Below are 11118 nucleotides of genomic sequence, written 5' to 3'. Positions count from 1 at the left end.
ATACAGTGGAATGAATGTAAAACTAAAGTTCTCTCATGTAAAATATCATATAATTCACAATAAAACATGAAAAAAATAATTATTATGGCCAGAAAAGAATAAAAATAAGATAAGCCTTTAAAAAAAAACAAAAAACAACATAGATGTCTTGATTGTATAAATTAGTTTGAGGACTTTGGGCATTTTATTGGTCACAAAAATGATTATTTACAACATTGAAGAAATACTTAGGATTAAGAGTTTTATAATCCTCTCTATTGCCCCTTTCGTCTGTCTTGTTCCATGCCAAGGGAACGACAATAGTATGACCCCATAGTATTATTGATGTCCAACTTTTAAGTTCTTGTCCTGCTCCATTAGCCAGTTGAAATCAAGTGGACACTGAGGTGCAAGTGGACACTGAGGTGCAAGAGAAACAGGGAGATTATTGTCTGGGCATACAAGGAACAATGTGAGGGATCATTGCTAAAATACAGTGAGGCACCCCAAATTGGGGATTCTAGGGTCTTTAGTCCCTTAAATTTCCAGGATCCTAACTTCTTTCCTCTGATTCACTTTGGTCCATAAATAGAAGTTCATCTGTTGAGTCCTGCTCTTCATGATGTTCTCTAGATGTACCCCTGGCTTCTGAAGTGGGCCTGGGGAGGGTGGTGAGTTAGATGATGTCTTTCTTTGTGGAGATACTTGGGTCCATCTGGGTCAGCTGGAAGACACTGGTGATGAACTGCGTGTGTTGTCAGATTTGCTTCGAGCTGGTCTGTCTTTGCAGAAGGGTCTTCAGATGGAATGCTAATGAAGAGGATGTAGGTGCTGTTGACAGGCTGGAAGAGTTAGATAGTAAAGGATGGTTAACAGAGTAGGGAGCAAATAGAAAAAAGGGTTATTGGCCTAAGGGTTTAATTACCTCAAATTATTTCAGGTTAAAGTGCCATCTAATGGAACTGATTTTATTTGCATGAAACACATTGTTAATCTTTGTAAGTTACTCATAACATAGGAATATAAATTGTTTACTAGCTGTTCTAAAATGGTCTTCCTTTTTGGAGACTTCTGGTCTGGGATCAGTTGGAAGACACTGATGTATGGATTGAGTAATGCTGATGTGTATAGCTTATGCTTTCAGAGATAAAAATACAGTGTTTAAGAGGTGATGATTAGGTGAGAAGGTCTATTTATTTTTAGGTCAAACCTGAAAAACTAAATAAAATTTACAAGTCACGTGATTTAAATAGTGGGAGAAGTGTGTTTTAAGTAAACATTGTGCAACTAAGTATCTCAACAGGTCATAGAGAACTCTGATTTTGTCCCTACTCCCTAGCCATGAGGCCCAGATACCAGGAGTAACCTGTTCAAAAGTGCTTGTATAAATGGGAAAGTCTCTGTAAGTCCCACCTAATGATTAAGTACAACTCAGTGTAAGAACTGAATTGGCTTTGAGCTAACAGTGTTTGCATTAAAATAACAGCCAATGTTTGTTGTAATACTACATATAAGGATTTTCTTTTACAAAAGGCAGAACTAATGGAAAGTAGTGACAATATGAACATTAAAAATAAGGGAAGCCAACCTAAGCAACTCAATATGGAGAGATGGCCTGGATTATTTCACGTTGATGTTAATAAGATTTAGTAAATGTTCTGCTTATAGAAGGCAACATGAAACTAGCAGTTTTATAATTCTTTATCATGGTATTCTACATTTAGCTCGCTCACTTGTTTCTTGCCTCTCCTTTTGACAGGAAGAGGCTTTTGAGGTGGCAGCAGTGATACTGTTAAACCCCCCCTCCCTTTACTCTTCAGGGACCAGAATGTTTCTATAAAATGTAAACTATATTTGTGTTTTCAGTTACTGGCACAGAGCCTGCTACTTGGTAGACACTGTGTAAATGAGTAATGAATAAAAGGAAGTAATCTAGATTTTTATTAGTGAGAATTCTGTTTATGGCATTTCTGCATCTCAGCAGTTCAAGCTCACCAGCTGCTCCTCGGAAACCCTATACAGAGTCAGAACTGACTCAACAGCATTTAGCAACAACAATATTTAATAATTAATGTTTATGACCTCTTTAAAGTGTTCAAGAGCAAAGATACCATTTTGAGGACTTATGTGAGCCTAACCCAATCCATGATAGTTTCAATAGCTTCATATGCATGTGAAAGTTGAACAATGAATAAGAAAGACTGTAGAAGAATTGATGAATTTGAATTATGGTGTTGGAGAAGAACATTAAAAGTACTATGGGCTAGCCTGTCCTCTGCCGGCTGGCTAGTGTGGCCATGGAGGTTTACATTCCATAATTTCACTACGAGGAGAGTGATCCGGGGCGGGGATATGCTGTGTTTAAGATAGAAGTGCTAATGAATGGAAGAAAACATTTTGTTGAAAGAGGTACAGCAAATTCCATGTCTTGCACAAAAAGCTTAAGAAAAACACCAGAAATCCCTTCTAAGCATGTTAGAAATGGGGTCCCTAAAGTCTTGGAATAATGATGACAAGTTTGGAAACATATTTACAGGCTGTCATTTTAGAAAATGAAGAACTACCCAAACTGTTTCTTGATTTCCTAAATGTGCGACACTCCCTTCTCTACCAAAAGCAGAGAGTTGTGGGTCTTTTGAAGAGACAGACTCTGAGAAGTCAAACACACTGTCCCACCAGCCTGTGCTGCTGTCCTCAGGGATCCCTACGCCTTGCCTGCAGCCAGCGATTGTCCAAATGTGGTTATTGAAGGAGTACTACATGGAATATTTTACCCTTACCTACAGCCCAGGTAGAAATTCTACATGGCAAAAAGAAGCTAAAACAACTTTCGAAGTCTTTGTCAAGGAAATTGTTATCTACCAAATTAACCTAAACTGTATGACATAACAGCCGTTGCTAGTTGCGATATTCATAGTCCGTGCTTAATTCAGGGCAGGGATGTTCCCATTAGAAGGGTGCTTTTAAAAATAGATTGTAAACCAGGGCTGTGGTCAGGTTAGGGCCAAGTATTTAAGAAGTTGGATATAGCTGCCAACTTGGAAACCCATGAAAAAGACTCCAGAGCATCCCTGGGAACACTGCATACACTAAACAGATTTACTCTCTGCTCCAGGAGCACCATTTGTTCATTGAAATCCATATCCTGACTCCGACTGATCAACTTTCAGTGTTTTGGTTTTATGACACACTGATCTGTTCATTGTGGGATTTTCTCAGCTACTGATAGGGACATTCTCAAGAGCTGACACCAGCAAATGTCACAGAAACACACTGTGCTAAATGTGAGAAAGGAACTAAACTGGAAATTAAGTTATGCTGACAATATCATGAAATCTTAAAAATCATGGCATTTTTATTTATGTTACAGTATAGTTGCATCATACCCAGGGGTCAGTTTATAGCATTAGCCCATAAGACAAAATAGGGTCTTATTAAGGCTACCCTGAAAACCCTTTTGGAAGGGTCCGTATTAGAAATCTGTACATCTATCACAACCATTTTTTTTTCCTCCAGTTGAAGACCAAATGGAGTTGTTGGTATTTGTTCAGGGGGCATTTTATGTAAGAAGCACATCTTTAAACACTAGTCTCAAACTCAGCCCACAAAATGTTTGTCATTTGAGAGGCAGATGTGGCTGAAGGAATGCCATATTGACAGCGCTCATCTTGATTTGCTTGAGGACATATACTCATTGAGTTGTTGTTGTGAAGTGCCATCGAGTCAATTCTGACCCATAGTGACCCTGTATAGGGTTTCCAAGGAGCAGCTGGTGAGCTTGAACCACCACCTTGCAGTTCAAACAGCTTTGCATTCATTGAGTAGGTGGTATTAATTACCACAACATTAAATGTTACTTGCCTTATTTCCTTTTCACTTACCTCATATACTGCATTAATGTAAATTAGTGTTTATGATGTGACACTGCTGAATTTCAAACAGACATCCATATTTATCTTATACGTTTCATATGAAAGTTGAAAGCATATGTGTTACCTGTATGTGCTGTATTTAGGCATTTCCTTGAAAAATAATTGATGGCTAGCCTATTTATGTTCATTAGTTTTGTTAAGTTTCTATGTGGGAGAAATATATTTAGAATCAAAACTAATTACTAAATCATGTCTTTTGATTAGCATCTTAAATATATAAATTTAAAGCCTTCAAACATGAAGATAAGTTTTATGATAAATTATGTTGCAACTTCTTGGAAACAATTAAGTAATTGTCATCAACTGAAAATAACTGTAAAGTTAAGTAATGGGAATGTTTTTAAATGTTTTTATGTTATTAGCTATTTTGAGTTAAATAAAAGCAAAATATAGAGCATTAAAAAAAGTACTATGGGCTGCCAGTAGAACAGTCAAATCTGTGTAGGAGGAAGTACAGCCAGAAGGTTCCTTAGAAGTCAGGATGTGAGACTTCGTCCTTCATACCTCACACATGTTCTCAGGAGGCACCAGTCCCTGGAGAAGGACATCAGACTTGGTAAAGTGGAGGTTCAGCAAAAATGATAAGGAAGACCCCCAACGGGATGGACGGACACAGTGGTAGCAGCAGTGTGCTCAAAGGTAACAACTGTGTTGATGGCTCAGGCCCAGGCAGTATTTTGTTCCATTCTGCATAGAGTCCATGGGATCACTATGAGTTGGAACTGATTTGATGGCGCCTAACAACAACAACAACAACATTAATGATTATGACCAAAACTCTAACAAGATCCTGAACCATCAAGGAATTTAATTTAATTATATCTTAATGACATTGGATTAAGTATGCTTTTAAATGTTTTGATCCTTTGAAAATTAGTCATGACTCTGAATTACCTAAGCTGCTTTCTGTTAATCAGTAGAGGTGACTTAATCAGAAGTGTTCACTGAGTATCTATTATGTTCTTATTATTAGGCAAGACAGTAAGGATTTGGAACATCACCTTGAAGGTGATTATATTGTAGCTATGAAGGAAAAATAATAAAATGGAATACCTGAAATTAATACAGAATATGTAGCTAAAATTTTTCATAGTTATAAAAAGTTTAAGAGGAAGCACAGTGGAGCTGTAAGATAAGCATTGGACTGTGAACCACAGGATTGATGGTTTGAGGCCACCAGCCACTCCATAGGAGAAAGATGAGGCTTTCTGCTCTTGCAAAGAATTACAAGATGTGAGTTGGAACCAACTTGTCATCACTTAACAACAAGAAGTTTAAGGAAATAAATGGAGATCAGAGAAGAGGAAAACTGTAGTAGATACAGGCACCAGAAAGAAGGTTGATTTGAGCCAAGCCTTGTAAATATGGTTGGGTGGATAAGAAATGGAAAGGAAGAGTGTGCTGTTTGGGGGAAGGCACTGAGGAGAAATGCCATGTATTATGATAGATTTCTAACCACTATTCCCTACGGAAAGAGAGTGATCTTTGATGCATATTTTACCACAGAGTTGGGGCTTCAAATGCTTACATTTCTTGTTAGTAGGTTTTTCTTCCCTTTTTAAACAATATATTGTTGCTGTGTGGGTAATAACTGGGATATTATTTCCTTTATTATAAAGAGGAAAGTTAGAGTATTTGTTGGCATGCTTATTATCTACAGAGGAAAAGTTTATACTTAGGAACTATTATATATACTTTTAGGTGTCCTTTAATTGCTGGAAGATTAACTGTGATGTATTTCACATATTCAGTGTATTATGTGGACTCCTGGATGTGGTGATGTAGGATAAGCATTGGACTGCTAACTCACCAGCTCCTCCTTGGAAACTGTATACAGGGTTGCTTTGGAACCCACTTGACAGCATTTAACAACAACAACAACAACAACAGTGTATTATGTAATTGTTTCAGAGTTTTGTTTTGGGGCATACCTATGTCAGAAGGTAGTTTGATTCCAAGAGGAAAAAGTAATTCGGTTAAACTCACTTTAACGTTTCTGATGTTGCTAGTGAAAGTTAACATTTTGTGTAGTCCCTCCCATTTGCCTTCTCATAATTGTTCAGCTTGCCTATCTATGCATTCACTTGTAAACTGGTATTATGTTACTGTGGGATTGTGTATGTGCTAGCATTTTCCTCTGTTGTCTTTCACTCTTGTGCTCCTCCCAGTGTTTTCCTTTGTCTTTTTCTGTGCTGCCTTTCCCCTTATTGTAGATTGCCTTCCCCTTCGTGTGCCTGATTTTTAGTTTAGTGATTTCATCTTCCCCTCCAATCCTCTTCAGTCCCTCATAATCCAGGAATGTTGCTTTCTGTGTAAAAAACTTCTCTTGACTTTTTATAGTTGTGGTTTCATACAGTGTTTGTCATTTATGATTGACTAATTTCACTCAACTTGATATGCTTTAAGTTCGTCCATATTATGGAGTATTTCACAGATTGTTTTCTTTAACATTGAGTTGTGTACATACGTACATAGTTTGTTTATTCTTCTGTTGATAGGAACTTAGGTTGTTTCCATCTTTTAGCTATTGTGAATAATCTTATGATGAATATGGATGTGCATATATCTATAGGTTCAACAGACTATATTTGTACATCTGTATTTACAAATGCTGAAAATAGACCCATGGACATAGTAGAGCAAACAGGGGGCAAAGTTATGAAAAAATTCTTAAGCATAACCAAACACTTTGAAGGAATGATGTGCTGGGACTGGGGAGCTCAGGACCATAGTCTCTGGGGATATTAAGGTCAATTGGCACAACATAGTCCACAAAGTTTTCTGCATCCTACTTTGGTGAGTTGTGACTGGGATCTTTAAAGCTTTCAAGCAGCTGAGGTACAACTCTCTCCATCCAAAGCATGGAATAATGAAGAAAATAAAAGATGCAAGGAAATAGGTAGTCTAAATAACTAATGGACCATGTGAATCCTGGCCTCAACAACCCTGAGACTAGAATTAGATGTTACCTGGTAACCACTACCAACCACACTAAAGAACTGGTAGCATATTGGTTATGAGTCGGGCTGCTAAGCTAAATACCAGCAGTTCGAACCTACCAGCCATTCTGCAGGAGAATGATGAGGCTTTCTGTGCCCATAAAGATTTACAGCCTCAGAAACCCTATGCAGGGCCGCTATGAGTCGGAACTGACTCCACGGCACACCACCACCACCAACAACCACACTGAAAGGGATCACAATGGGAGAAAAACATTGAGCAAAGCTCAAAATCATAAATTAGGCTTATTGGTTATATAGAAACTGGTGGAATCCCTGGGATTATGACCCCTAGTCACTCTTCAAGCCTGGAGCTGATCTCACCCCCATGGCTCAACTTTCAGCCATATAATAGATAGGTCGTTATGGTGAAAATAATACCATAATAATTCCTTAGAAATAATACACATTCCTTAGAAAAATCTACCATTCAAGATCAAGAGGGCAGCATTTGTCCAAGGACAAAATTCAGATGACAGGAAGGGTTAGGAAAGAAGGATGACTGCAAATGGGGGACACTCGGAGGTAGGGAGCTGAGTACTGTTGCATTATGGGAATTACATCAATGATATGAAGCAAATATGTATGAATTGTTGAATGGAAAGTACAAAAAAAAGTTTTTTACAGTACTAACATTTCGCCCTTTCTTTGCACAGGTTGAATTTGAATGTATAAACGAGAAAAAGAGACAAAAGAAGAAAAGCTACAAAAATTCAGGTGTTGTCAGTGTGAAACAGTGTGAGGTCAGTTTGGTCTTGCCTACTTACTGGAATGTCATGAGATTATATTTGGAGTTATGGCTGTGCCCAGCAAACACTGAAATTTTAGGCACTTAAAACTCACATGAGCATCTGGATACCTTAAAAGAAAAGAAGAGGGTAGGAAATAGTAAAGCAGTCCTTTAAGTAAGGCTGATTCCAAGGTTTGACAACTTTTTAGCAGAGTACAAGGAATATTAAAGTTTTCCATTATCTTCTGAAATGTGAGGCACCATAGTATTTTCCCACACCGTTAGTGGAACTAGCCTCGCCCATTGCTACTATCCTGATGATAATTTCAAGATGAGATATTATCAGTGGAGGGAACAATCTTAAGTGATTTCATACAAGGTACAGTGAGTTTCATTATTATTGTTTTAATCTTGATTACTGTGCTTTTAAAGCTCTCAATATATTAGACTAATTACTAATTTCTTAAAGCTTTAAGTGAGTATATTTCATCGTTGGCCATTAATATCCGAATTTTAACATTGCTTTGAAGAAGTAAGATGACAGATTTATGGCATGTAGGGGACAGGGTTTTCTTTAATTCATGTGTAAAGGTGATTTCCATATATTTATATCATGTGCTGTTCAGTTAGCAAATTTTTATCATGTGCTATTCTGTTTACAAACCTTTCCCAGTAGTAAATGTTCAGTGTTGACAATTTGCATTTTGTTCTCAGATTACAGTGGAATGCACGTTTCTTGATTATATTATGGGAGGATGTCAGCTGAATTTTACTGTAAGTAATACATTGAGATTTTCAAAGCAGGTTGTAACATGTTGCTTCCTCTTCATTTTGCAGTGTTGTTTAATTTATTGCAGAACTGACTTTGTGATGAAGTTTACACAATCTGTTTATCATGGTTTCCTCGGAAACCTAGGATGTCTAGGTCTGTCATGGTGTTTTCTGCTCTACGCCTAAGACCTGTTACTCCTGAGAGAAAGCAGATATGTCCAAAGTGGTGGTTATCCTAAGGCGATTTAAGTAATAGAAAACATGACTCCAACATATGTATAAAAACAACCCATTAAGTCATGGTTTTAAAAATTCATGATGTAAGGCAGCTTGAAATGTAGGGAGGGACAGCAGGTTTTTTCATGCTGAAACCAAATAGAAGTGATAATGTGTTTCATTCTTTTTGGAGATACTGGTGGTGGTGGTTATGTGCTGTGGAGTTGATTCCGACCCATAACGACTCTGAATATGGTTTCCGAGGCTGTAAATCTTTACAGGAGCAGAAAGCCTTGTCTTTCTCCTGCAGAACCACTGGTAGTTTCAAACTGCTGACCATGAGATTAGCAGCCTGACTTGTAACCACTACACTGTCAGAGCTTGGAGATACTGGTAGGCACAGACATTTTATGATGAAATGGCAGTAGCAGATTCTGGGATAATGTTTATATTTTGTCTCCTGAAGCTTTTTCTGACGTCAAGCAAAGGTGTTCCTGTCTTCTCATTTGTAAGGACTCCCAATTGTTATCTGGCAGGTGGGAGTGGACTTCACTGGCTCCAATGGTGATCCAAGGTCTCCTGACTCCCTCCATTATATCAGCCCCAATGGTGTTAATGAATATTTGACTGCCATCTGGTCTGTGGGATTGGTCATTCAAGATTATGATGCGTGAGTATGGCTTTGGAAAAACAAAAATATTTTCCTAAGTGCCCTGATTGAATTGGTGAGGATGAGGTATTGGAGAGGAGTAAGGCTCCTAGTGTGGCACTGTTGGATAACTGCTGGACTTTGAACTACAAGGTTGAAGTTTCAAATCCACCAGCTGCTCCTTGGAAACCCTGTACAGGGTCGCCATGAGTCAGAATTGACTTGATGGTTCTTAACAATAACAGCACCTTGCTCCATAAAATACCTCTTATTTTTTCTGTTTTGCTCTTTTTGGGACAGTGTGTTTACCTTGTTGTTTTTAAGTGCCATCAAGCCAGTTCTGACTCACAGCGACCCTGTCTAGGGTTTCCAAGAAGCAGTTGGTTTGAACTGCCGACCTTTTGGTCCAGTGCATTATCCTGCAGCACCACACCAGGACTCCTTAGATCTCTTATTTTTGTGGCAATTAATTAAAACTGTACTATATATGGCTTGGTAACTTAATAGCTAACTGAAGTTTAAAAGACTAATATGATTTCCTTGGATTTATTCTTTAGGTGTAAGCTATCTTTGTGACTGTGGTTCAGGTGACACATTTTATAAATACGTCTGCTTATTTCGTAGTCATTGTCAATTTTTTTTTTTTTAGTGGTGACTCATTTTAGCAACTGTTGAATATTGTTCAATTACTATAAAACATTCTTAATGGATTTTCTTTTGAATAGATTTAAATAGGTCTTCTTGAAACTTTATTGAGCAATTAAAAAACTGCATGAGCATTTTTTATTTTCTGAATCTGTTAGAGCACAGAATAAATTTTCACTTGTTTTTTGCATATTGCAGTTTTATGATAAAAAGACTCTTATGTATTGATGGAGCTTTTTCTTAATCTTATGACATTTATAGGGGTGGCATTTTCAGGTAAATGCAAACAAATCTACAGTGAGAATTGACAATTTCATTATCTGACTAGTATAATTTAAGGCAGAAATTGCTAAATATGGTAAGTATCCCACTTAGTAGTTGTTGTTGTTGTTGAGTGCCGTGGAGTCAGTTCTGACTCATAGCGACCCTGCACAGGGTTTCCGAAGCTGTAAATCTTTACAGGAGCAGAAAGCCTCTTCTTTCTCCCGCGGAACCGCTGGTAGTTTCGAACTGCTGACCTTGCGGTTCACAGCCCGATTCGTAACCACTACGCTACCCACTTAGTAGAATACTGTGTAATCCCAAATGAAAATATAGCCATGGAAAATAGAATCAAATATTTGTTTCTTAATAGAGTATTCACGTATTTAAAGTGAAACCAGTTAGAAATATAATGAGAAATTGAAAACATCTCTGTTGTAGTGGGGCTCCTTTTATGATAGAAAAGTTAGAAAATGTACAGGGCTAATTTCTTAGACTGACACCTGGAAGTTAATAACAAAACAATAACAAGAAAATTTACCACATAGAAATGGAAAACACTCTTAAGTAGCTCATAGGCAAAGAGTAAATCAAGCTATAGTGGTACATACAGCACAGTGGGAAAACTGTATGTGGTTCTGTTTCTATAAAGAGAAAAATTTCTGGCCTTACGTGTTTTCTTAGATCTCATGCTGCTACAGTAGAAAGGAATACCACAAGTGAATGATTTTAACAAACAGAAATTTATTTTCTTAGTTTAGCAGTCCAAATCCAGGGTGCCAATTCTAGGGGAAGACTTCCTTTCTGGGTCATCTCTGGAGGAAGGTCGTCATCTCTTCTCACCACCTGAGGGCCCAGGGTCCCCAGTTGTTGTTGTTGTCAGGTGCCATCGAGTCGGAACCGACTCATAGCGACCCCATGCACAGCAGAACGAAA

The 11118-nt window shown here is 37.8% G+C and overlaps 1 protein-coding gene and 1 pseudogene across 1 annotated transcript in view; both read left to right on the top strand.

Moving 5' to 3' along the window:
• CPNE3 (copine III) overlaps positions 1 to 11118 on the top strand; it is a 52967-nt gene that overhangs the window by 22395 nt on the left and 19454 nt on the right. The window contains exons 8-10 of the mRNA XM_006859261.1: positions 7567 to 7653; positions 8355 to 8414; positions 9164 to 9297. Of these exons, the coding sequence (XP_006859323.1) occupies positions 7567 to 7653; positions 8355 to 8414; positions 9164 to 9297 (281 nt within the window). The remainder of the gene's footprint in view (positions 1 to 7566; positions 7654 to 8354; positions 8415 to 9163; positions 9298 to 11118) is intronic.
• LOC102834776 lies at positions 2277 to 2774 on the top strand (annotated as a pseudogene).

The sequence above is a fragment of the Chrysochloris asiatica genome, unplaced genomic scaffold, assembly GCF_000296735.1.
Source record: "Chrysochloris asiatica unplaced genomic scaffold, ChrAsi1.0 scaffold00031, whole genome shotgun sequence".
Classification (NCBI taxonomy): Eukaryota; Metazoa; Chordata; class Mammalia; order Afrosoricida; family Chrysochloridae; genus Chrysochloris; species Chrysochloris asiatica.
This window is presented reverse-complemented; position numbering and strand designations above follow the sequence as displayed.